Here is a 26,994-nt window from a genome sequence, read left to right as displayed (position 1 = left end):
GAACCAGAAGTCTGCGCAGAACTTTGCCCCTGGAAGCGGGGCCTCCCACTCGGCTCGGCTACGCGGATTCCGGCCGGGTGCGGCGGAGGGACCGTCGCGTGACGCAGGCGGCCACACGTGGCCTAGGAGTGTGCCGCTCGGGACAGGTGCGGGGGCCGCCAGCTCGGCACCCAGGCTCCCGCCCGGGGTTCTTCTCGGCTTCCCGGCCGCTGCGGTCTGGTCTTGGGACAGTGTCCCCGGGGGTGGGATCGGGGCTGGCGCCTTCGGGGAGGGGGGCCCACCTTGGTTGGGGGCGGCCCGGAGGGTCTCCCAGGCGCTACGCAGAGCGAGCCGCAGGCCTCCTGGGCGCCCGGCAGGGTGGTGGGAGGGCCCGTCGGCCTCGCGACTCGCGAAGTTTTTTTTTTTCTTTTTTTGGACGCTGAGGCTCAGCTTGTCTATCTAAGAAATGGGTGTTTGAAATAAACAGCTGGCAAAGCACTTGCAAATCTGGCCTCGAGCTGGGAGTCTAATTCACTTTCATTTCCCTCCTCCGTCTGGAAGCCCAAGGGGCTGGAGTAGCGGGCCACCACCCCACCACACCCCTCAGTCCCCGCGGCGCGACCTCTAGAATTGACTTTGCGTCCCCTGGGGCCTGGAAGCGCCGGAAAAGCCCCCGCGGGGTGCGGTCGTGGAGCCGGGTCACGTGACTCCTGTCCGCTGGCTCCTGGCAGCAGGCCTCTGCGCATGCGCACTTATTCCCCCCCTTTTTTTTTGGTAGGCTCGGACGCAACCACTGTCAGCTCCTCCCCCTCCTTCATCCTTCCTGACAGTCACTCCCTTCCCCCCGCCCTTTGGTTACGTCAGGCAGACAGGCCGACTAGCCAATCACGGCCCTGCAATCATAGGCTGGCACGCGGAACCGGTCGGATCGGACCAACGGAGACCCTTAGAGCGGGCGCGCCCCAACCGGGCGGGGAAGCCGGGGGCCGAGTGGGTGGTGCTTCCCCCAGTCAGCAAGTGGGCGGGGGAGGGCGGAGACCAGCAGCCGCAGAGGCGTCGACGGCGGCTGCGACGACGACGTTCCTCAGTCTTCGGGGTGGGCTCGGCGGCGCAAGCCGGTCTGCGCGCAGGGCTAGGCGGTTTGCGGCGGCAGCGGCCCTAGGGAGGCCGCGGCGCCATGGCTGGGCGGTAGACGGGCTCGGGCCGGCGAGGCAAGGGGAAGCGGCGTTGATCCGGTCCGCGGCGACCTTCGGCAGGGCCCGGGGGGTGGGGAGGTCCGGGGCGGGGGTCGTCCCGGGCAGCGCGGGGCCGCGGGGCGGGGCTCGTAGGCCGTCGGGGTGCAGGAGGCCTGGGCCGCCGCGAGGAGCCGTCGCCGCCGCCGGTCGCTGGGCCCCGTCGCCGGGCCGCTCGACGACGACGCTCCCGCGGGGGTCCCGCCTGAGGAGGACGCGGCCGCGGCGGCGGCGAGGCCGCGGGAGGCCGCGGAGGATGGAGGAGCGGAAGGAGGAGGGCGAGGCCGAGATCCAGGAACACGGGCCCGAGCACTGGTTCTCCAAGTGGGAGCGGCAGTGCCTGGCCGAGGCCGAGCAGGACGAGCAGCTGCCCCCGGAGCTGCAGGAGGAGGCGGCGGCCGCCGCGCAGCCCGAGCACAAGCAACAGAAGCTGTGGCACCTCTTCCAGAACTCGGCCACCGCCGTGGCCCAGCTCTACAAAGGTGAGGGCCGCCGCCGCCGCCATCTTGCGCCCCGTCCCCGCGGGGCTGGCCGGCCGTCGGCGAGGGGACAGCCCTGGGGTCTGGGGCTCCGGCCGTCGTGCCGCGTCCCCGCCGCCCCCTCCCCGCAAGATGGCGCCGCGGGAGGCGGGCCCTCGGGAGGGGCTCGGGGTTGGGGGGGGGGCCGGGGCCCGGCTCGGGGCGGGGTTGAGGGGGCGCCCCGGCTTAGGGGCCGCTCTCCCAGCGGGGCTCGGGTTAGGGGGTCCCCTGCTCCTTTCTGAGGCCGGGACGCCGGCGCCTCCCCGGGGCCTGGGAGGGCGAGGGAGGAGCCCCCGGTCACAAAATGGCGAAGGGAGGAGGCCCCGGGGCCCTATTGTGCCGCAGCCGGCCTCGGGGCGGGGACTCTGAGGGGCCGCCTCCCTCCGCCGCGACTCGGCCCCTGGCTGCGCCCCCCTTGCCCTCCGCCCCGAGCTCCGGCGGCTTCCCCGGCCGCCCCGCCGCCGACCCCCCTTCTGTTCGGGTCCACCACCCCGCGCGGGATCACGAAACTTGAACAAAATGGCGAAATCTAATATGGCCGTTCCCGAATGATCGACGCCCAAGTTTCATTGCTTGTTCTCTTTCTCTCTGTCTTTGTGTGTTTCTCTGTGTGTGTTTCTATTTTTTTTGTCTTCCCTCTTCCTTTCGTCGTTTTTCAGACCGGGTGTGTCAGCAACCAGGACTTTCTCTGTGGGTTCCCTTCCAAAACGCAGCCACCGCCGTCACGAACCTCTACAAAGGTAAAGAGAACCTGCGGCCATGCCGCTGGCTGGGGGCGGGAGGAGGGTAGCCTGCGTCCGGGTTTCTGTCGGGTGTTCTGAGTGCAAGGGCCGCCTCGATCTCGATCGCCGAAGTGTTTCCTGCCCCGGAATCCAGCCACTTAAGTGTCAGTAGCTTGCAACTGGAGGATTCCGCTGGTGTGATGTCACCTCCAGATAACGGGGTCTCATCTGGGGTCGTTTGGCCCCCTCGCCCGCATTTGTCGGTGTTTGGGGTACTTTAGGGGGCTTCCCCGATGGCTCAGTGGTTAGATGTAGGAGACTCGGCTTCAATTCCTGGGTCAGGAAGATCTGGAGAAGGAAATGGCAAGTCACTCCAGTATTCTTGCCTGGAAAATCCTCATGCACAGAAGACCCTGGCAGGAGCCATAGAGCCGCAGAGAGTCGGACACGACTGAGCACGCCTGCAAGGGACACGCTAATGTCATCACTGATAGGCTTGCTGCTCGTGAGACCGCCTACCAATCCCTATCCCAGGTCCCAGATGGCAGTAGTGCCCAAGTTGAGAGGCCCAGCACTCCAGCCGGCCAGACGTGCTGTTTGGGCATCTGGGGAAGAAGAGTTTGTCTCAAGGACAGAGGTGGGAGGGACACTTGTTTTTGGAAAAGGATCTCGTGGAAAGCAGTTTCCTGTAGGCCCTGCATTTAGGTGCATTGGAAACTAGTTGGAATAATCTGTGCTCACGTGAACATGGTGTTATTCCCTGGCAACTGCATCAAATATTTGTTTTCAGAGCTACCTTCTATTTGACGTCTCACTGTAGGTAGGAAATCTGATCAGTTTGAGTTGATTTGTGTTTTTTGGTAGTGCCTTTATGCAGTTAATCCCGCCCCGCCCCCCCCATACGTGCCTGAATATTCTTGCCCATTGCACTCTCAGTAACAGTGGGTTTAGATTTTGTGTATTACTCGATTTTTGAAGATTTGGAAATTTGGTTTTGATTTTTGGCAAGGTTTCTGTGGGAAAAGAAACTGAATTTGAGTATTAATCTTAGTAAAAATGTAATTAAATGCTTTTAAACGGCTAAAAACTGATAATTGCAATAAAACTTTGTGCATTTCAAAATTATCAAAATAGGTTGAAACTGGCTGTGGAGCAGACTTGATTTTCAGATTTTTATTCTTGTGTAAGAATGAGCAAATTAAGATAGTAGTCTTTAGGGGAAAACGTCCTTTATTTTGGATTTCCTGGGTTGATCTTGCAGTTTTTTGGGATGGTAATTAGAGAATGTAAGAATAAAGTGATGAATGGAGTGTTAGTTTCAGGGAATGATGAACTAATAGTCCAGGCTTACTGAAAAAAGGGAAATGATTAAATGGTGTCCCAGTGGTCAACTTTGATTTTATGTAACTGATTTGCTTAAATTTTGACTTTTAGCATCCATTATTATTTGAGGGTTTTGAACGTTCTCTGGAATTACTCTAGGTTTCACCCAAACAGGAAATTTTGAAATAATACTTGGAAAATTCCAGTTTCTGGGAGTATAATTTACATAAAGATCATTCTTTTAAAATGTATAAGTTGAATTTGACAACCACTTTGTTAGTAAACAGGATATATCTATCCCCTCACCCTTGCCCCTGGCAAGTACTGATTTGATTGTTGTAGGTATGGTTTTTGCCTTTCTTTAATTTAGCAAATAGAACCGTATAGCGTGGAGCCCTCTGTGACTGGCTTCTTCCACTTTCCATAATGTTTCTGAGATGCTTCTTTGAGTTCACATTGTTGATATTAACAAACAGTGCAGTGCTCCCTCCTCCCCACTCCTTCCTGACTAGTGTTCTGTTGTGTGGAGGTGTCACAGTGTATCCACTCAGTTTTAGCAGTTACTTTTTAGTTTAAGTCCTTTTTATGTGCCAGGCTCTTTGACTAGGGCATACACAGATATGAATGTTCTATGATTTTGGTGCTGTTGGTGTGCTCCTGGAATATATCTCCTTAGGACTATAGCTGGCAGTTTTCTTTAGTGTTAATTCTTAGAAAAGAATGGACTCAGAAGCTGAACTCTGAAATAATCCCTAGTTTACTTGATTTGAAAGTGTTTTAACAGTGTACTAGTTTTTCTTTGTTCAGAAAACTTGATGAAAGACATTGAGTTCCTTTTTAAACAAACATGAAATTCTTGCATTATTGCAAATGTTAGATTGTCAGTCCAGCCTTAGTTTTATTTTTTATCCTATTTCTGTAAAATGAAATACATCCCCTTTTACCATCCTCTTTTACCTGAGGAGTGGTTAATTGTGGTTTGTGGAATTTGGTTGTGTAGCAGCATTATTCTTTGTTTAGCTGATTCAAGGAAAGTGTGGATGAGCTCTGCAGATCCTCACATTCTTCCTTCTTTTCAGGGTGTGGTCTTCAGAGAAAAGAATGCAGCTGTATTAATAATTGAGCACTTTAAATAGAATCAATAAAATTAGCAAGGTAGTGTCACAGTACATGCAGCTGTAAGTAGTGGTAAATTTAGTCACAGTTCTGATTCAATATCTAAATGTAATTTCCAGGAGGGGGGTAGGTGGGGAGATGGTTTTGAGGGATCCCTGTAAATGGACAGTGCTCTTGTACTTTGTATGATTAAGCACTTATCCTACAAGCTAAAAATGGCTCATTTTGCCTCACCCAGCCTGGGCAGAGGTTGGCACTTTTACTAGCTTCTTGATAACAGCTACAGTGAGTGCTTAGGGAAGTCAGAATGAGGTAAAAGTCTAGCAGAGGGCCCCCTTTGATTGCCTGTGGGGTTTTGAAACATGGAACGTTCAGTTGGTTTGGTTACATGTGACTGGAGACTTGGAGGAGAGTTGGGGCGTCCTCAGTGTGGACGGAACTGAGCGAAATGGAGTGCATGCTTCCTTCCACTTCACATATTAAGTTGGGTCAGACATGGGCGTCTTTGGGGAAGAACATTCTGATGACTGGTGGTTGTTTTTACTTTGACTTGGTACATTTAAAGGAAGTGCTGTTTGTTAAATATTCAGTGTGGTTGTATCCCTGGCTTAGTACATTTTTTGATGTCTACAACTAAAAGGGAGTGAAGTTACTAAGGTTTTTAACTTAGTCCAGGTTGATGCTTACTTGAGAACTGCTTGGTCAAGCCTGTTTGCCTCTTAAATCCACCTCCTGTTTCCTTGGCTGACTGGTTTTGATCTCTCTCCTGACTCATTAATTCGAAATTGCTTCTAATGTCAGTAGAGGCTGACGCTAGTGGCCATCTGGAGGACAGAGCTGTCCTGTGGAGCCTCCTGGTCATCGGAGGTGGGCACTGCACTCCGCTGGCTCTGCAGCAGCCGCCTGCGAGCCAGTGCTTGCTGGCACCGCTTCTCACCCTTCTCTCTGTTATTGCTGTCAATATGTTTTTTCTGATTTTTGTCTTATGTTAAGCTGTCCACATTTTAAAACTGTCTGAAACTTGAGTTGCATATCGACTTTTACCATATATGTTGAGATCTTATGATATTGTTTATATTAAAGATGTTTGTGGTTTTGTCTTTGCTCAGCGTTTGTCCTCAAGGTGTGAATCTAGCAGCACTTGCAGAAGGCCAGGAGCATCATTATCATGGAGTCTTCCCCATGATGCCTCTAGTTCAGACTGTTCTTTCTACTTAGTTGTATGACCCTGGAGACAGATAATGGAACAAAAACTATTTCACTATAATGTGCCTTCATTTTCTCAACTGGAAATAGGTTTAAGTACCCACAGCTTAGTAACCAAGCTCTTAGTATGGCATGTAGTGAGTCTTCAAGCGAGGACTGTGTTGGTGGTCACAGACTATGCGTTGGTCCTGTTTTTCAGATAATGTTTCTGGCTGTGGGCTGTGCTTAACATGAAGGGAAGAAATTTCCTTCTGTTGGAATAACTTCTGTGGCGTGTCTTCATCTTTCCCTAAAAGGGCTAAATGTAAATAGGATCGACAGGGGAGAAAAATGGTAGGATGCCCTTTAAAGTCCTTAGTTTTCAGACATCTTGATGCCAGATCCTCTATAGTATGTTGTTCTCACTTCAGTGTGACCCTCTTGGGTTTGTATGTGAACTAAAGTGAACAGAACGTACTAAAAATTTGTGGATGAGGGGTGTTTAAATAGCTGGTCAGAGAAAGTATAATCTACCTGCAGGCAGATATTGAAGTTTGAGCTTTTGTTTTGACCTTGGAGTTGGTTTGTAACTCTCCTGCTACAGAAAACCATTGAGTTTTGAGACTGTTGGGGCTTCCCTGGTGGCTCAGATGGTAAAGAGTACCTGCAATGCGGGAGACCTGGGTTCGATCCCTGGGTCAGGAAGCTCCCCTGGAGAAGGAAATGGCAACCCACTCCAGTATTCTGGCCTGGAAAATCCCATTGATGGAGGAGCCTGCCAGACGACAGTCCATGGGATTGCAAAGAATCTGACAGGACTGAGTGACTTTCCTTTTACTCTGAGAGTGTTCAAAATGTTCTAGTATGGATTAAGGTTGAATACCCAGAGTCTTGTTAAGAAGCAGCCTCAGTCATTACCCTTAGTGTTTACCTGTGAAGTTTTACAGAAGACAAGTCGGTTTCTTATGTGTAACTTCTCTGTAAAAGAAGATTTTGGCTGCAGAGACCAGAAGATAAAAGTCAGGCTGGACACGGATTGGCTGCTCTCTAGCTTGAAGCCTGAGGGTGGGATTGACTGGACCCAGTGGCTCAGGCCTTCCTCCTCTGCAGCGCTCTCCTTCCATGTGTGGGCCTGCCCCTCTGGGCTTTGTCAGTAGGTGAGTTTCAGTATGTTAGCTCCTGGAGAAGGAAACGGCAGCCCACTCCAGTATCCTGGCCTGAACAATCACATGGTAGAATAGCCACAGTTTTGGGGTTGTACAGATTTGAGACTAAACCAAACGTATCATCATTTGAGCAGATGTGGAGGAAGCTTCCCCCAGAGCTAGCCAGAGACTTGGAATACCTTTAGGAGAGGGAGGACACAGACTGGATGCAGGCGGGGGGCTGCTTGCATCCTCCCTGAGTCCTGCCATTCATGCTGGCGAGGATTTAAGTCAGTATATAAGTTACAGAGAGGTTGCTGTTTATTTTGGATACTATGTTACAGAATGTACAGAAACTACTTCCTTAAAACAATTGAAAAACTTTTTTTGACATGACTCATAAATTATTTCTAATGAAACATATATATATGTATATATTTTTTTTTCCTAGAGCAGAGTAATTAGTTAGTGCAGATTTAATTCTAAGTTCAAATGTTTCGTAGTTAGTATTCCTTGGAAATGCGCTTTGGTCTGTGTGATTTTCTGGTTTGTAGGTCCCCTAAAGAAATGGAAGATGGCTTCTCTGTTGTTGAGGAAGAAATCTACTGTAGAAAGAGCTTTCGCTGTCTTAACTTTGGGCGAGGCCCTTTGAGCCTCAGTTCCAACTCCTTGTTTATGAAATTGGGATATCTGCTTTGGTTAACTCATACATGCAATCTGATTATGTCTGTTTCATGTAACAAAGTTTTGCATTTGGTCTTGGTCTCAGAAATCATGGATCCTTTGCCTGCTATCCCTTGCCAGTGGTGGAAAAATGAGACTGATAAAAATTCTTTGAGTTCAATGTTCGCTACTTACGTTGTTGTTCAGTCAGTAAGTTGTGTCCGACTCTTTCCAACCCCATGGACCGTAGCATGCCAGGCTTCCCTCTCTTCCACTGTCACTTTAGCTATTACTTCAGCTACTTAATATAAAAACTTTTTTTTTTTTTCAGTACGAAGCAAAGATGTCTACTGTTTCTTGTATGAATCAGTTTGTTTCTTGAGAAAGGAAATGAATGTGTTGTGATGAAAGGTTAGATTGACATTTTGATGCCCTTGGGCTTTTCCTAACCTTCACGCTTATGGCTGTTTTCTACAGTGGCTTTGGCATCAGTAAAATACTGTTGGACACAAGACTGTTGCACAGCTTTCTGTGCTCCGCACTTCTAGAACTTGGTGGTCTAGTTGACAAAGTTCAGATGTATTCAAAGCAGTCTTTGGCTGAGAGCTTTCTGGAGGCCATCTTTGAGTGTTTATTATCTTACTAGACCCTAAAGTAACCTGTGATTAAAAATCTAGTCTAGTTACTCCTAAGATTCTCCAATAAGCATTTTATCTCTTCTGCTTAGTTCAGAATGTGATAGGAAGGTTTCATTTTCAACCAAGTAACTCTTCAAAATTCTTTAACATTTGTTCAGTTGCTAAGTCATGTCTGACTCTTTCATGGACTGCAACAATCCAGGCTCATTTCTCCTGCCACTATTCTTGAAGTTTGTGCAGATTCACGTCCATTGAGTCAGTGATGCCATCCAACCATCTCATCTCTGCTGTCCTCTTCTCACCTTTTGCCTTCAATCTTTCCCAGCATCGGGGTCTTTTCCAGTGAGTCGGCTCTTTGCATTAGGTGACCCAAGTTTGTAGCTTCAACATCAGTCCTTCCAATGAATATTCAGGGTTGATTTCCTTTAGTATTGACTGGTTTGATCTTCTTGCAGTCCACGGGACTCTAAAGTGTCTTCTCCAGCACCACAGTTCGAATTCTTTAGTACTTAGCCTTTTTTATGGTATTAAAGAACTATAAAGAACTATAGTGTCAGCATGATATTCTTGGTTTAAGGAAATGACTGAGATTGGGTTAATTTATGTGGCAGTGTTTGGCTTTGGCTTTCAGGATATGCTGTAATGGTATAAGACCAAATTTATGCCCAGACAGAGCAAAAGCATGCACCTGAAGACATTCATGTTCAGTCTGCTTTTCTCCTCCTGTACCTATTAGTCTGTAAGAGTCTGTTTACAAAGTGCTTAGTGTGTTCTTGGTTGGTTCTGATGTTGAGATTTGTGTCGAACTTTTGAAGATGAAATGATTGGTCAGTATTTTAAGAGGTTCACAGCTTGTTGCATAACTGCTTTTAAAACTATGAATATTGAGTTTTCCAGCTTTGTTCAGCTCTGTGATTAAAGCATCAGCCCTTTGCAGATCTGACTTTTGGGATTTCCTCATGTGTTCAAATCAAAACAAATCACAGCTCTGTATTCCCAGGATTGTCAGGTTTTTTCTCTTTTTTTTAAAGCCGCCTCACGTGGTTCCTTCCTTTGGCTCTTGAGTTTTGTATCAAGTTCAGCCTTGCTGTCTGTTTTGTCAGGTGTACATTTACATGCCTGGTTCATCTTACTTTGTACTGTCTGTGCTTGCTTCACACTTGTTTCTTGTACCCCTTTCATGCTTTCAACTTTTTCCCTATGTACTTCCAGTTCTGGGCTTACCCCCATTTGGTTCTCTAAAAATTAAAATTTCTTGGGTCATTCTTTGTGGAAACAAACTTCTCTGGTTAAGAGCTTGATTACAACGATGCTCTTAGGTAGGGCAGGTTTGTAGAAACCTGGTTTCTTGTAGATGCATCACACTGGACAGCTACCCTCATTTTTGTGGTTGCATGGGGTGGGGTTAGTTTACTCCATAACTTAATTTCTCTTGAAAGTGCTTCCAGCTCTTTCAGAATCACTTAGGGTCTACATGCAGCCTTACAAGGTCATCTTAGAGATTATCCACCCTTTATCTAAGGTTGGCTTCATCAAAGTCTTTTTAAGATTAAGAGATGGGAAGGCATTTATCCTCTTAAATGCTGTTCACTTTTTAAATGGGGTTCATGCTTTGTTTTGTTGACGATAAAATGAGAAATCAGAACACATTGATTCACACTGTAACTTGGGCATACTAGTAGTGAGACACTGGAGAAATCATTCAGGAGTAGCGTTTACATCTGTAAAATTAGAAAGCTGTGATGGAATCTGTTATTTTCCAGAGTACTCGCATGACCAACTTGTTGCGCTTTTCTTTTTAGCAACAAAAACTGATCATCTGCTAAAGAATAGACCTTATTATAAAATTCTGTTTGTGCTACCCTGTTGCTATTTATTTATTTATTTTTAATATTATTTGGCTGTGTAGGGTCTTAGTTGTGGCATGTGGGATCTGTCTAGTTCTCCAACCAGGGATTGAACTCCAGGCCCCTTGCATTGGGAACCCAGAGGATTGACCCCCTGGACCACCAGGGAAGTCCCCATCTTTTTTAATAATGCAAATTCAAGCAGCTTGGGAGCCCTGTGATGTTTGGATTGTTACCTTTCTGGGACACAGCTCTTAATTCACTGGTTTGCTTATCCTTCAGCATCTACTTTAGATGTAGCAGATAGAATTAAAATCAAAGCCAGGAAAATGAATGGTTCTGTGTGTTAAATGAGAATTCGTACTTGGGGAAAGGAACCATCTTCTCTAATGTCGTTAAAGATGTATTAGTGATTTTCCTGCTAACATAACAGCTCAACTAAAAATAAATTGCAGTAACTTAAGTTACCAGGTATTTTTCTTTCAGCTGTAAAGCCACTAAAGGGCAGGCATCATGGTTTTTTTTTTTTTTTGGTCTAGGGACAGGCCTCATGTTACTGAAAATTTGGGTTTAGTGTGTACAGGGGGCAGTATCTACTGGGAGGTAAGGAGACCAGTCTGAGGGGTTTTAGGACGGGGTCTTTTGGGCATGGTTAGAAGTTACAGAAAACTGTTGGAAACTGTAAGCAGAATGAAAACATCCCTAGGGAAGTGAGTGTGGCTTTTTGTTCCCACAGTGCTTTTTGGTTTTGGTGACTAGTCAGTCAGTGTTAGTTTTCCGTTAAATTTTTAAAATATTTGCTACGGCGTGTGTGTGTCTGTGTGTCTGTCTGTGTGTGTGTTCAGTCATGTCCGGCTCTTTGTGGCCCCTGTCCTCTGTCTCGTGGAATTTCCTCTGGCTCTATCCATGGGATTTCCCAGGCAAGAATGCTGGAGCAGGTTACCATTTCCTCCTCTAGGGGATCTTCTAACTCAGGGACTGAACCCACGTCTTCTGCATCTCCTGCATTGGCAGGTGAATTCTTGACCACTGTGCCACCTGGAAGCCCTGCTCCTGCTTTTAGTGTTTCCAGTTCTTGATGCTGAACCTGTCAGTAGGAGTACATATCTGAAGTGACACAGTACTTGCAAGGAGAGCACAGCCTGAGTGATTTGTGGCAGTGTTCAGTCATCTGTTGAAGGATGTGATAGAACTCCTGAGAGTTCATTTTTCTGAGAGACAGTATAGCTTAGTGGTTAAGACCCACAGACTCTGGACCAAAAATCCAGCTCTTGAATCCTGTGGTAGTCACCCAGTGCCTGTTTCCTCAGTTGCACTGAGGGGACGGTGGTGCAAGGTATTCATGTACATTTTGTTATGTATTTTTGTTATATTTGTTATGTTTGTTATATTACATGTTACAATAAACGTTTAGTGATTGACCCATTTTTAGCATTGTTAAATACCAGAGAAGGCAATGGCACCCCACTCCAGTACTCTTGCCTGGAAAATCCATGGACGGAGGAGCCTGGTAGGCTGCAGTCCATGGGGTCACTAGGAGTCAGACACGACTGAGTGATTTCACTTTCACTTTTCACTTTCATGCATTGGAGAAGGAAATGGCAGCCCACTCCAGTGTTCTTGCCGGGAGAATCTGAGGGACAGGAACCTGGTGGGCTGCCGTCTATGGGGTTGCACAGAGTCAGACGCGACTGAAGTGACTTAGCAGCAGCAGCAGCGTTGTTAAATAAGCTAGGTTGCTTAGATTAAGTTACCTTTTTAAGGAAACATTATTAAAATGGTAATAATTTGGCTAATAATTAGTCCCTCTTTGTATCTGATTTTTTTTTTTTTTTTAAAGAACAAGACAGAAGTTCCAAGATTGTGTGATATGTTTACTGAATTTAGGCAGTTGTGATTAGATGTCATGTATAGTATTTTAAACATGAATGAAGTTCAGTGGGATAGATTACTGATAGACTTACAGAGCCCCCTACTTAATGATACTCATTTTGGTGAATTTATAAAATGGTTTTCTGTAGGAGGGAAGGCGCCTTGGCTCTACTGATGATGATGTATCTTTTTCTTTTTTTCTAACAGAAAGCGTGGATACTCATCAGAGAAGTTTTGATATTGGAATTCAGATTGGCTATCAACGACGCAATAAGGATGTGTTGGCTTGGGTTAAAAAGCGCAGAAGAACTATTCGTAGAGAAGATTTGATCAGCTTCCTGTGTGGAAAGGTTCCTCCGCCACGAAATTCTAGAGCTCCCCCAAGACTGACTGTAGTGTCCCCTAACCGAGCTACTTCAACGGAAACTAGCTCATCTGTAGAGACTGATTTGCAACCCTTCCGGGAAGCCATAGCTCTGCATGGTAAAGCCGTTTAAACATATTTCTTTGGAAAAATGGTTAAGAGTGTGTGGATCCAATTTCACATTTAGGTTTAGATCCAGATATACTGTTTTTTGTCTATAATAGTACCTACTTGCTCTAGAAATGTTTAAATAGAATGTAAGCTAAGAACTTACATGGGCAGTTTTTGAATGTTAGCCAGCCTATCCTAAAAACTGTTTTTGGAAGTTAGTTTGAGCTGATTGGTATTATAATAACTGCATCTTTTGCAACATTAATTAGAATTGATTGCTTTACACTTCTGTTGTACATACTCTCTTACTCTTCTGAGTCAAAGAGGAAGTTCTGTGTCTTAAGAATTCTGTCGCATTTATAATTGCCTGGAGAGCCTAGTCAGTGACAGGCAAGTAAGGCAGGTAACTGTTGGGGGAGTTCTCTTGGGAACTCCCTTCGTTAGCTTAGATTATTGAGTGTGCCTGCAGAGGGTGAGTGTTGATGGGCCCGAGGAGGAGAGGACAGATGTGAGAATAGTTAGGTTGGCTTTCCTTACACCTGTTGTCCAGAGGGCCTTGCTTGATAGTAAGGACTGTCAGAGGCCAAGTCCATCTCCATCTCCCCAGGCCAGACCTGCTGTCAGATGGCCTTCTTGGCTGAAGGGTTTAAGTCCTACTGGAGAAGCCTGGGAAATGTAGTCAGTAGGTCTGTTGTTGCTTGTTATCTAATACAGGCTTCCAGATAGAAGTGGGAGAGGTATTCTATAGGTCATTCAATACTGCTGTAAAAATACAACCACAGAATAACAAGACTTGGTGTTGAAGCCAAGATGAAAACATGGATTGTGCAAGTGACTACGCAGAAAGCAGTCATTAGTGAGTTAGGTCATGGGCCTTGTTAAAAGTTAACATTTCTGGGCCACAGTGGAAGTCATCTGAAATAAAGTAACCTGGTAATAAGAAGTGGGATATATACAGAGAGCTTCTATATCATCGAAGCTTTAATGCTTACAGAGATTCTTTTTCTTTTTGGCAAGCATTGCTTCTTTATACCTAAAACCCCATTCAGAACATGGACTTGGGAAAAGTGTTGTTATTTTTCCCTGTCCTGATTGTGACTTTATGATCAGTTAAAAACACAAAAACGTTTTATTGCAAGAAAGTCCATGATGTATGGTTGCAGTACTTAAGACTGCTTGCTGTTCCTAACATAGTGGAATTTTTGAAACTCAGGCAAAATAGAGATTGATCTGTTCTCTTGAATTAAGAGTTTCACATCTTCTACCATTAAGTTTGGAAAAAAATTACTAGACATGTACAGTTTGTTAGATTAATTGTAGTGCATGTTAGTATTTGATGTAGTTGTGTTTCCTTAAACATTTTGATTTTCTTTGTCATCCAGTGGATTTATGATTCATTCCATATTTTTCTTTTAAGAGTCTTTTTTTCCCCTGAATTATGCTCTTACAGGAAACAGTTTTGAGAAACATAAATGCCACTCTTGCTATAAAACCTTTACTGCAGTTGTACACATTGTAAGGACAAGCCAGGAGCCCACCCCCCACAACTACTATATTCTCCAACTCCCATTATGTTTTCTTAAATTGAGTTTGTTCAAATTTGTGATTTATTATTTTACTGAACTTTGGGAGTTTTAGTGATGGTGTAATTTTAGGAAGGTACTATTTATAATTTTGATTTGTGTTTGAATTGTGAGGGTTTTAGAAAGTTTAATTTTAAAGCTATTTAAAAAAATAACCTTCCACTTTGATAGACTTATGAAGTAGTGCCAATACGGAATATATTGGATTCCTAGGGCTCATGCGCTGAACTCACGTAGTTAAAATGTGAAGTTGCAGTGCAGTAATAGAGCAGCTTGTAAAGAGTATACAGAAACAAGGAGTTTTGTGCTCTGTTGGTTTTAAAGGACATCCATGAATTGAGAATGCTAGTCTGAATTGAGTATTTTGAGTAATTTAAATGATTTCTAATAATAGGGCATTATTAACTAAATTGTAAATTGACTTAGTGGCTAACTTTGTAACCTGGTGTCCTGATGATCTGATTTATTGAATAGTTTGTAAATTGAAGTCAAAACTATTCATATATTTTGAAATATATTTGGAAATATCCTAATTAGGGTGCATGCTTGTCAGAATTTGGTTTTGCACATAATTTTCATTGCCAGATCTATGAAGTATGAGGTCAGATTGAAGTTCTTGGGGTTCTTTGGAGGGAGAGGCTACATTTATGAAGTTTTGGGGTCCCGGGGGAAGTAGGAAAAGAATTGAGTCCGACTTTAAGTTTCTAATCAAAGCAAACATTCGTGTAGGAGGTAATGTTTCTTTATTCTTATCCACAGACGACCTCATGTCCTCACAAGAGAGGACAGTTACTCTTGTATTTTTTTTCAAATTAGCTTCTAAATTCTTATTTCCACCAATGCTCCCGTATATGCTTAAAATATGTTTTTTATTTGAATAAAAATGGCCGAGACATAATTGTAGAGTATATCATGTTAGACAGGGTCCAATGATAAGGTCCTTTGATAAATACCCCTCATAACCTTAGACTTAAATATGCAGTTGCAATTAAAAGCATTGGGTTGGCCATAGGTTCTTTAAATGAATCTTTTGGCCAACTCAATACATTAATAGTTATCAAACAATTTCAATCAAAACTGTCAGCTAATGGTTGCTGAAATTTAAGGAATATAATCTAGTGCTTTATTTTGGCACTTGTTTGCAGCATGTGATGTTCATTTTCTATGTACATGATATGTCCTCATCTGGATGCTAAACTCATGGAAATCAGAGAAATGCATATGCGTTTTCTATGTTGATTTCTCCTTTTCTTAATCATGCTTGTCTTAAAAAAAATATTATCTAAAATTTACTGGGAACTGGATTCATAGCTGGCACCTTGTTTTTATGTAAACAGATTGCAGATAGACCAAAGATCATCTGGACCATTTTGTGGTTCCCTGCCTGTCTTCTGATTAGCTCTCTCTTAGCCATCCTTTCTCTTCTAGAAATTTTCCTTTTCTGGTCTTCTCCTTAGGCTTCTTTGATCTCTGACCTTTCAGTGACTTAGGGGAATAGGTTACATTCCCCTGGATTTAGCTGTTAGCTACCTCCTGCAATCCCTTTAAGGGATTTTTAGTCTTAATTTCTAAAATTTATCCTTACAGTTTAGATCCTTTCTCCAGACTGCTTAAACATGTATACCCTGTTATGCCCTGGCCTACATCTCCACCAGGGTATCCCTAACTAAAGCAAAACCATGTTTTTTCCCTCATTTCTGCACTCAGCAAATGGGTATGTGGCAGATACTGTATAGTCTCTAGGGAAAATACGATTGAATAGGGTGCTTCCTTTTCTGTTGAGGCCAGTGCACACTTGGATAATTCATTTTAATGTCATATGTAAGGTGTTCTGGGGTCAGAAAAGAATGTTCCACAGTGTGCTGTAGCGATAAGTTCAGAGAAGGCTTTTCTGGAGGAGGGGAGCCCTGGGCTCTTGGAATCATCTCCTGCCTGTTCTTGCTTCCCAGTCCTGAGTTGACCCATTCTCCAGTCCATCTTTCCTGGGACCACTGGAGTGATCTCTATCCTGTTGCTTCATTGAAAAATAACGTTCGTTTCCCTGTGGTCTGTAGGATGAAGTTAGAACTCAGTGTGACATTGTAAGGCCCTTGTCAGTTGATCTGACCTTGGGTCAGGTTTCTTAGCCGTATTGTGTCATCATCTGAATACCTTCATGGTTTTTTCTAAGCTTTTTTCTCTTCTGCCTGTTGACCCCTTCAGACTGATGGAACGTCTCCTCTGCTACGAAGCTTGTCTTCAGTCTCCCTGTTCTCTGGTCTTGCCTGAGTGGGGCATCTGTTCTCCTTGTCCATAGACTAGGGGTGTGGTGGGGCAGGGCTGTGTCTCAGAGCTGCTGGCTGTGACAGAACCTGGGCTAGATGTGCCCTGAGCCTAACACAGGGTTCAGAGGTCTGTTAAGTCAACAGAGCAGAGAACATTTACAGAGAGTTGAGGCTCACAGATTTCCTGGGTGACTGCAGTATGAGGGTGAGGAGAATGGAGAACAGAGCAGGTGTATCTCAGGACTGTTGCACAGTCACCTCTTCACCCCAAACAGCTGAGACTTGAAGCAGGGCTGAGGGTGATGAGGCACCGTTAGAGCAGTCCTTTGAGTGTTAGGTCATGTCAGCGTCCTGCTAGGGGAGCACTGTCCACATTTGCCCAGGGTTATTGCCATCTTATTGATGATGAAAGGCTTATTTGACTAAAATAGACCAGGTCAGTAAATGTTTGAATAGGTATTCCAGATCTGTCTGGCTCCCAAATTCAGTTACCTCTATTTGTACATTTAGGGTTCCTCATACCCCTGCCCCCCGGCAGGTCTCTAAGCTTACTTTTCTTCCCTAAACACATTAGAACATACATAAGTTTGGTATTTCTTCCTGGGGGTTTTCCCCATAAGTGAATCTGGGTACATAGGCTTGAAGATGAATGGCTTGTGACCTATATTTCTGGTTGGTTTTAGCAGGAAGAGTAGTCAGGCTTTGTACCTAGGCTGCATTCCCAGGATGACCTTGGGCAGGGTGGCCAACCTCTCCAGGGCAGTCACTTCTGAAAAGGTGACGTGTTTTGTTTGTAAGGCGATATATAGAATGAGAAGCCAAGTACAGCACCTAGCCTTTACACAGGTAAAATGTTCTTTGCCTCCAGAGGAGAGGACTTCCGGTTAGTTCCAAGTCCTGTGAGCGCCCTGATGGCGGTACTCCAAAAACAGGCCTGGAGCTCAGGTGGCCTTAGAGGGTACTTTGCCTCTCCTTTTAGTAAGGGTGGCCTTTTAAATGTGCAGTTACTCAAAAGGAAGGAATGATTTAAAGTTTAGTGTTAACTACCTATTTATATTATTACTTACTAAAATCTTGAGCTTGTTTCATGTTTCAAGCTGGGAGCTTGGTGGTGGAAAGATTCTGAGCTGACTTGACTTGCCCAAGCTACTGTTGAGTCTAGAAAGCCTTAGATTGAAGGATAGTCTGTTTGTCATCATGGGGATTGAAGGATAGTCTGTTTGTCATCAGGAGTTCTGTTTGTCGTCATGGGGATTAGATGAAAAAGATCCAGAGTTAGAATGGGGCCCAGGTGTGGAAGAGACCTGGATGGGAGAGGATGCTATGGTGCAAGTCAGACCTCACTCATTTGCTAACTCTATTAAAAACCTTGCTCTCGCTCAGATCATCTCAGAGGTGGTCTTTGTACGTTTCTAGCCCTGGTTCAGACTGTTCCATAGAAATCGGAGACACTTGGGTTTAGTTCCAGAAATCATTTTGATGACTAACTGCAGTACAGGGAACTAATCCCATTGGGCCTGGATTTGACTCTGTGTAAAGTTATTCAGTTCACACAGGGTGTGGTGTTAAAGAGTGGGTAACTGGTGGGTGAACCATTGCTGTCACTGACATTTGGCTTTAAGATGCCTCCTTGCTCAAGTTCAAGTTCCTTCCATGTTGTTTCAACAACATCAGTTTAAAAAAGACAGTGGGCTACTATGTTTACTGAAAGGGCCTTAGCAAGTGCAGGCAATCTGGCCTTTGATATGATACTGGAGAATTCTCCCCTTGCCAAAAGGGAAAGGAGTTTTTAAATTTGATGTGTTTTGTTTTGTTTTGAGATAATGTGTCGTGCGTTTAAGAAGACGACATAGTATTCAGTGAGGGTTGAAGTCAAGCAGTTTTAGTCTGGAAACCCCTGTGCGTGTGTGTGTTTGGCTGGCTGACTGTGGTGTTATGCAATTAAAATCCTTTTGTGAAAGGTGTGGTCATTTAAAAATGTATATTGTCATTCTGTAGTCTTTCCTATTGCCCAGCATTTACTGAGCACAGTAAATAGCCAGGCATTCTGATTTTCAGAAGCTAGTGATAGGAGCAGATGATACAAAGATGAATCACATAATATCTCAAGGAGTTTCTAGCCTAATAGAATTGTATTATTAGTCAGTTTGAGGCATGTAATCCCAGGCAATCAGATTGAGGCACAGTTCTGTCACTTGAGGAGTTAATAGGCTCCATATCTGGCTTCTCTCATGTCTAACAAAGTCTTTCTGGCGTATATGGTGATCCTTAGTCTCTTAAATCATTAAGGTGCTTGACTGGATTCTTGGATCTGGGGAGACTGAGTGTATGTAGGGCCTTAGAAGAAAAAGTCATTCATTTGAAATCGTGTTCAGGGATATAAGGTTACATAGACATCTTTACCTAGAAAAAAAAAGTAAGGCAGATTGCTAATTTGTCATAAAATGGTTCCCTGCTTCCTCTGGTATTTTGGAAAGCTGTGATTTTAGGCAGTATAGACCAGTTGGGTTTTCTTTTCTCCTTTGAGCACAGGTTCTGTTGCTTTTGTTATTTTTGTCACAACATTGGCCTGTGTCTTCCTGGTAACCTTGAGATCTGTACATTTAAGAAGAAATTTGAGTATTGATGCTTGGTTCCTGTTTCTCCTTTTCTATCACTTTTTATTTCTTCCACTGATAAAGTTAAATACATAGAAACAAACGTTGACAGTCACACAAATACTTAGGTTAAGTTCTTTTAAACAGATGGTACAGTATGAAAGAAGCTTCTTGGCAGTTTCAGTTGCAGAGAATAGATTAGAACTGGCTTGTGGGGGGATTTATATCCAGTCTTTGAGAATCCCTTTTCCACGTCTTGCCCACACACCTAGCACAATGTGTGGAACACAGTAGATTCCTAATAAATGCTTGTTGAATGTTACATTCTGCATCTTCCTGAAATAACAGAGAACTGTCAATAGTTACTTCACAGTAAATGTTTGCAAAACTTACTTGGGAATTAAGATGTAAGAGATTAATGCACCAAAAGCAAATCTCATCTCTTAATTGCTTTAAATTGATTATTTAAAATAATCTTCTTTAATTGAAACTCTTCTGAAGGCTGGAATTTTTTTAATTATAGCCTTTGTTCAGACCAGCCTCTGAGAAGAAAAACAATCAAGGCAATTAAGATAGCATTAAATTTTTGATGAAAAGTTGGCATTTTCTGTTTATTAAGATTTAGATATTAGCTACTGAAGTTTCTTGGAGATGGGGCTTAACTAAAGCTGCTGGCATTAATGATACAAAACTTAAGACTTTGCAGTAAAATTTTCTTGGACACTTTTTTCATTGAGGTGAAAAAGGAGTCCATGTAGCCAGGCCTTAAAGCCAGTTTACTCACCTAGTACTTCCTTAATAATCCATTGGTAGTTGTGAAACAGTTTTAACATTTAATTTTTTTCACTAGTTTTCTGATTTAATAATACTGATTTCTTGGAAGATTTGAAAATTTCCAAAAAGTGAAAAACTCAGTATCTTGCTGTCCCACTTTACAGAGATAACTGCAGTTAAATGTTTGGTGCATTTTCTTCCAGTCTTTTTTTTTTCAATGTATAAATATTAAAATTATTTCATAGCTGAGCTCATACTGCATATATGGTACTGTATCTTGCTTTTTTCATTTTAACGACGTGAGCATTTTTCCCATGGCATTAAAACTGTCTGAAAAATTGAAAGCATTTTGGGCTGTCAGCATAACTGAAAATGTTTTCTTGGTGTGACACATGTATCTTTGTAATTGGTTTGATTTAGTGTGCTTTACTTCAATAAAAGTTCAGAATTACAATTCACAGATTGGGGTGGGGAGTGGTATCTACTTCAAATTACCTAAGTCTTCCTAGTAGAATGCACTTTTTCATGCTTGAACTTCTCCCCCCTGTGCACTTAAAACACGACATTTACACACATTGCTTACCTAAAACCTCAGAATACACTTTGTGCAAAGGAAGTGTTTCCATTTGAATAGTGCAAGTCATTTCAAATGCAAAAATGCCAGCTTCTTAGGGCTTCCAGTCAGGATGTTAATCAGTTGGTCCAAGTCGTGGGGATTTCACATCCCCCTTCTGCCCGAGATGAGAGAGCTGGTGGCGCGCAGACCTGCCCGAGGGTCCTGGAGCTGCGCTGAGTGGATCCGCGGTAAACAGTGGACGGTCGGCCTTGTCCTCCAGGGCGAGGCGCGCAGGTGCTGCAGGAGGCTGGGCGGCCAGCGGAAAGGGTAGAGGCTGCCTCGAGGCCACTGCCAGGGCTGCGGGTCGGAGGAAGGGAAGCTGGCTGGGTTCTGCGTTTGCTCTTTGTGCCTCTATGTGACCTAACTATGTGCTGGTAAACTGGAATTACATGTAATTAATTCTGAAAACAGGATTTTCTTATGACCCTGAGCATGACCTTGGTATGAAAATTATAGTTATGTGCTTTTAACAATTTGCCATGTAACCTAGATTCCTATAACCTGGACTGTAACTTTTGTTTTTGCTCCCATGGGAGCTTTTAGAGTATGATTAAATCCTCCTAATTGTTTTTTTTTTACCCCCACTCCTGCACTAATCATTTAAAAGGAATGCAGACACGTTTTTAAAATGATTAAGTTTATCTTGTATTAAGCAATGGAGACTTTTCTGTCTAATCATACTGCTTGTTCTACTGCTTTTTGTCAATTGATATTCCCATAGCCCTTTTGAAAAAGTGTGTTTTGGTAGAAATTAAGTCGTATGCCCTTGGGCCATACAACTTAGTTTTTTTTTTAGTTCTGAAGCATGTTTAGATTCTCTGTACTTGTATAGGCCTGTGATTGTTTATGTGGCTTAGCTAAGGTTTCCTAAAGCATCTCCTAGTAGCTGTCATTGGTTTATAAAATAAAATTTGGGTTGTTTAAAATACATATATTTTTGGTTGTTAATCTTAATTTTTTTGTTTGACCCTTGTGATGAAAAGTCTTCTTTTGGGGAAGATTTGTAAGTTAAACCTTGAAAAGAATTTTCACTGCTGAGAGTAGAAAATAAAATAGGTAATGTTGCACATTGTGACTTCTGCTTTAGCTGTCAAACTAAGCCCAGGGTCATACACCCAACAGAAAAAAGATTGTGGTTTTCTGGAAGTTACTGGGGGAATTTTGAAAAGGACCGAATTGATGTTTTAAAATCTCTCTTCTTTTTTCATGGAGGATAGCAGTTGAAGCATTTGTTTGAGGTGACTCTTCACTTCTCATGGAGCGTTTTATGAGCCTTGAATGTTAAACATACAGCCACGTGGCTCCTACATTAACAGGAAGGTCATTGGAGCGGAGTTTGTTCTTTCTGGGGTCTCAAATGCTCAGGGGATCCCAAGTTTAATTACTGAAATAGCCCAGTTTATTGCCGAGGGCCTATATTTTGCAGCATAATTACCTTAGAACCTCCTGCGTTATGAAACAGGTATGAAAAGGTTGTCTCAAGTATGTGGACACTTTTCAGTAATACGTTACAGGATGCGAGATTAGGAAAAAAGGCACAGCTGTCCCCCTCAAGGGGTTTAGTCTTGATGGAGAACTTAAAAACAGACAAAAGACCAAATCCAGCAAGTTGGAAATAATTGAGTGTTATCTTCATGACAAAGACATAATAAGAGAGCCACGTGGGTGTGTTTCCTGACATTGGAGAGGTGAATAAACATCAACAGCTTTGGATTTCAGAGTGAGGGGTAAGGCCTTGAAGCTTTCTGTTATGTGCCAGACACTGTTACGTTCACGAGATGCAGATGAAAAGGTACTGTCTATGGGAAGAGATGAGCAGTGGTACTGTGCTAGGTGACATCAGCCCAGAGTGTTCCTTTCCTGTTTTACTTTATTTTAATAAAGTTGTGTCAGCTAGGGAAGAAGCAGTGTGAGTTTTTCCCCCAAAGGTGTTAGGTTTGGAGGGCCAACGGGCAGTTAGAAATATGGATGGGCCCTTGAGCTCAGGAAAAAGGTCTGTTCCTGTGGCAATGATGTGGAAAATCACTCCTGTAGGTAAGCTTCAGGGGCCAAGGCGCGTAGCTGGCTGATGTCAGACAGACAGACAGAAGAGAAGGCCACTGAGGAAGGAGTGGGCAGGCTGAGAACAGGAGTTTCACAGGAGAGATAGGAGAACTGGGCAAGTTGCCCAGGACTGGAGGCAGAGGTGGGAGGGACCTGGGCTTCACGCAGTGGGGAGCAGATGTCGGAAGGCAGGTGCAGACCAGGCCGTTTTTAGGAACCGCAGATGAGTTAATGCTGGGAGTGAAGGATTGAGTGTTAGGATGGGATTGAAGAGAGCAGACGGGAGAGGAGCCACAGAGATGCTACGAGGTAGGCTGAGACCCTAAGTTCCTGAGGCTACTTCCGTGCTGAAAGAATTGAGACTTGAAGAGGTGGATAGAGTTAGGAATTTAGATTCTGCTTGAGTCTTGGGTCCCGGCTTTTGCTTGCTAGCTGTGTGACCTTGAGTGGCTTACTTATTAACCTTTTAACCTTGGTTTTTCATCTGCAAAAGGGAGAGGATACAGTTTTCATAGGGTTATTCCAAGGATGAAACGAAAAAGTGCCTGACCTAGGAAGTACTCCAATATTAGTGCATTTATTTATTTTTACTGGGCACTGGCCTTGGAAAGGCTTAGAGCCCATGAGAGATGAGGTCAGATTTCCCCTGGCCACCAGCGGAAGGGCGAGAGGGTGCTGCTGCTGCCCGGAGGGCAGTGAGAGGACTGGTTAGTTCCTGCAGGAAGGAGTTAAGAGCAGCTTAGAAAGGGAGGTATGGGCTGCAGAGAGTACCTGGGAGGCGGTGGGGGCTACCAAAGATTGGTGGACGTTCACGGGCTATTTGTAGAGTGACAACGGTGTCAAAGGGAATTTAAACGCTTTGGTATGGTAAGTGGAAAAAGGATTCTCTGCTCCCTAATGATCAAAGTTAAAGTACATTTACAGAGTAAATTAGAATGGGTCCCTAGGAAATCAACCTCTAAGCTGACTTGTTAAGATAGGAGTCCTGTTCTTTGTGAATGTTGATTATACTAGATCGTATCAGTTCAGTCAAGCAACGAAGAAATCCATTATGAGACTCAGATAGCCCAAGGGGGCTGTTCATAAGAAGGAAAATCCAGTGAAGTCAGGTTATTGAATCCAATTCTGTGGCGTGTCTCCTGGCCCTCTCGTGCCTTTCACAGGTGTGTCCCGAGCATTTAGAAGCAGAACATACATTTGCCTCCTTTAACTGTTCAGGGGTCTAAGGAATGAGTGTCCAACCACGCGTGCTGGAATGCTCTGGATTTAGTAACTCTTAACCTTGAATGCAAGGCAGCAGGAATTTTTATACTACCCTTGCTCTCCCCCCTTCTCTGAAGGATTAGAGATGATGTTGAGTTAGGGTGTCCCGAGTACAGTCCAGACCTTGGGGTGAGCATGTAGGTTGATTTGTCCAGGGCAGAATCACTTTGTATCTGATGTCCAAGGATTATTCTTAATAGTTAGGGACCGCTTTTAAGGCTCAATAGTGTATTGTTTTAGATGCTAAATTATAAAGTCACTTTATAGAGATGTCAGAGTTGAGTCCACTCAGGCCTGGAAATGCCTGTGGGCTCCCCTGTGCACACAGCACAGGGATCTGTTGGCTCAGAGACAGGGCAAGGGAAACATTCTGTTTAAAACCAGCACCTCCTTCCTCAACTCTTAGGTTACAGATAGCGCTTACCTCATAGAGTAGATGGCAGGATTTCCTGATGGATTTGTACACCTAGCAGGGTGCCTGCCATGTATCATAAGCTTCCAGTAATTGGTAGTTACCTGGATTGTAAATATTGATTAGTATTACCAATGAACATCTCCTGTGTCAGACGATTCGTTCCTGCAGGGAAAAAACCGCTCCCCCGGTGAACCCCTTTGTGAGGAAAATAGGCAGACCTCCTTTGACGCGATGACGACGTTGAAAGTAAAAGTGGGTTGCTTTCAAGAGGGTGGAATAATCGAGCAACTCTTAAAACCTTTTTTCTTCTTCCTAGGTCTTAGTGGTGCAATGGCTAGTATAAGCGTGCGTTCGAGTACCCCAGGCTCTCCTACACATGTAAGCAGTGGATCGAATGCTAGTCGAAGGAGAAATGGACTCCATGATGTCGATTTGAACACTTTCATATCAGAAGAAATGGCACTCCACTTGGACAATGGTGGAACTAGAAAGCGTACCTCAGCCCAGTGTGGCGATGTCATTACAGACTCACCAACCCATAAACGCAACAGAATGATCTAAACTGCAAACATTTTTCACACCCACCATGCTGCTTGAAAGCCACTTGATCCTCAACATATTACTATTATTGCAAAGGAAACATACGAGGCCATCTTCCATTGTTCACTGTTTAAGACAAGTGAATCCTATAGTGGTTGCCATAAAAAGAAAGTTCTAGGTATTTATAGTAGATGCCTCTTGTAACAATGGCTTTCTTACAAGTATAATCCTAGCAGAGGACATCAGATACCGTGTAGTAGGATCCTCATAGGCAAACATATATCCGTTTCAAGGCTAAAAGTGACCTTAACTGTATTTATTCTCAAAGGGAAAGGAAATATCAGATGTTTATTTGGTTATAGGATGGTTTTTTTGGGGTGGGGGAGGGTCCATTTCCTGCTGTGTTGAGTATTTTGCTTCACCAGTATTGCCAGGTTTCTCAAATTGTCTAAAACACACGATCTGGCCTCCTCGTCAGATCTCCAGGCTTCCATTTTTGCAGCAACACTGTACCACGCACCTGGTTTCTCTCTAGTAACAGCGTGCAACTTTGAATTACTATTGAACTGTGCCCTATTTTTTAGTTTTTGAAGCAGTCTATAATTCTGGTGATTGTGTGATGTAAAGAGGTGCTATGATGGTCATGCAATTAATACTTAATACTGAATCAATACACAGAACTTTATTGGATTCACTTTGTGTGTGTTAGTGCTCTAAAAGTAGCAATATTATTAAATTGCCCCCCTCCCCCAATTAACCCTATAGGCTTAAAATAATTCATTTTTAAGACAAGTACTACTTCCCAAGCAGGGTACTATCCTAGTGGTAAATGTAAACATGTTGACTGCATTCATGGTGACCTGAAGTAGGTCACGAATTCTTCAGAACGGACTTCCTTTTTGGTTCAGTATTAGTGAGAGGGAGATGGGTGGTTGGGGAGGCTAGGCACTGTAGTCTTTCATATCCTGTTTTACGTTTTTCATGAATGTTCTGCTTTGTGCAGTTTCCGTTGGAATGGGTGAAAGAGAAAGGTCTTTTGTCTGCTAATAATTAATGTGATCCCAATTTAAATAGCAAAACCCAACTCCAAATCCCTCTCCTAGAAAGTGCAGTTTGGAATCTCATTCTGGGAAAAGATGGAATCGCATGGAAGTCCTCTAGATGTTAGGTTAGACCTAAATAAAAGTTCTCAATAGAGTCCTCTTTTGAGTAAGTATAAGACCTCTTGTAGCTACAGTGTTCTAGAGCATGTTTCATCTTCATTTTTAATATCTTGAACTGAATGGTAGTCTTTTTTTAGATGAAGAACTGATGTCAGCCTGCCAGGTACTGTAATTTATTCTACCATATTATAATATATATATATATATATATCTCAAGTAGGACAGTGACAATGTTTCCTTGCAAACTTATAGTTCAGTATCAGTTACTTCCTGTTTTTTATCCTTTAAAGACTATTGCAAATCAGTATAAGGGTTTTTCCAGTAATTACTCACAGCACTTTGTTAACGTTTGCAATTTTCTCCAGCCATTTAATAATCTTTGAAGAAATTTTGCTAAGTTCACCATAATATTCATTGACAGGTGGGATGTGAATGGAAATGTGTGAACTGGAGTTCTATATTCACTATAGATACAGCCCTTATTTAAAGAAAGTCAGTTCCATGCTAAACCTAGGAATGAAAGGCATTTCTAAATTTTTGCAAAAAAGGATTTTTTTTTAATATGATAGGAAGAATTATAACAGTTTATCATTATACCAGAAATGGACAAGCCTGTGTATTCTCAATACTTTACACTTCCTTTTGGAATATACCAAGAAATGCATTTGGAGTTATCTTTGTTTTCTATCTTTGTAAATTTAGATTCTGGAATTGGGTTTGACGGTGTGAAGCGTTGCTCACAAGAGGTCAGAACTCCTTCCTAAAGGTTTTTGAGGCTGAGGAACACATATTTAATCTCCCATTTATGCCTTGGTTGTAGTTCCTCTCTCCAAGTTAGTGACAAAAAATTTTTTTGGTGGTTTTTGTTTTAGTTGGTGCTCTGAATCTCAGTACCCTTTACTCTGGATTGTCAAATTTTGATAAAACATGTGCCATTTTCTTTGGTAAGAGAAAGCAGGTCTTCACGTCTGCCAGAACACAATTTATATATTGGCTCCATTAAACTTTTGAAAAACTTTAA

The 26,994-nt window shown here is 43.6% G+C and overlaps 1 protein-coding gene across 1 annotated transcript; it reads left to right on the top strand.

Annotated features, from left to right (window-relative positions):
• The first annotated feature begins 1,037 nt into the window (after positions 1–1,037).
• HAPSTR1 (HUWE1 associated protein modifying stress responses) lies at positions 1,038–26,994 on the top strand. The gene is made up of 4 exons (XM_070362178.1): positions 1,038–1,693; positions 2,389–2,469; positions 12,448–12,723; positions 24,587–26,994. Exons 1-4 carry the CDS (start codon positions 1,468–1,470, stop codon positions 24,829–24,831), a joined length of 828 nt encoding a protein of 275 aa, XP_070218279.1. The 5' UTR covers positions 1,038–1,467; the 3' UTR covers positions 24,832–26,994.

Source organism: Bos mutus, chromosome 25 (assembly GCF_027580195.1).
Source record: "Bos mutus isolate GX-2022 chromosome 25, NWIPB_WYAK_1.1, whole genome shotgun sequence".
In the NCBI taxonomy this organism is placed as follows: domain Eukaryota; kingdom Metazoa; phylum Chordata; class Mammalia; order Artiodactyla; family Bovidae; genus Bos; species Bos mutus.
Note: the sequence above shows the minus strand (reverse complement) of the source record. Positions and strands in the feature narration are given on the sequence as shown.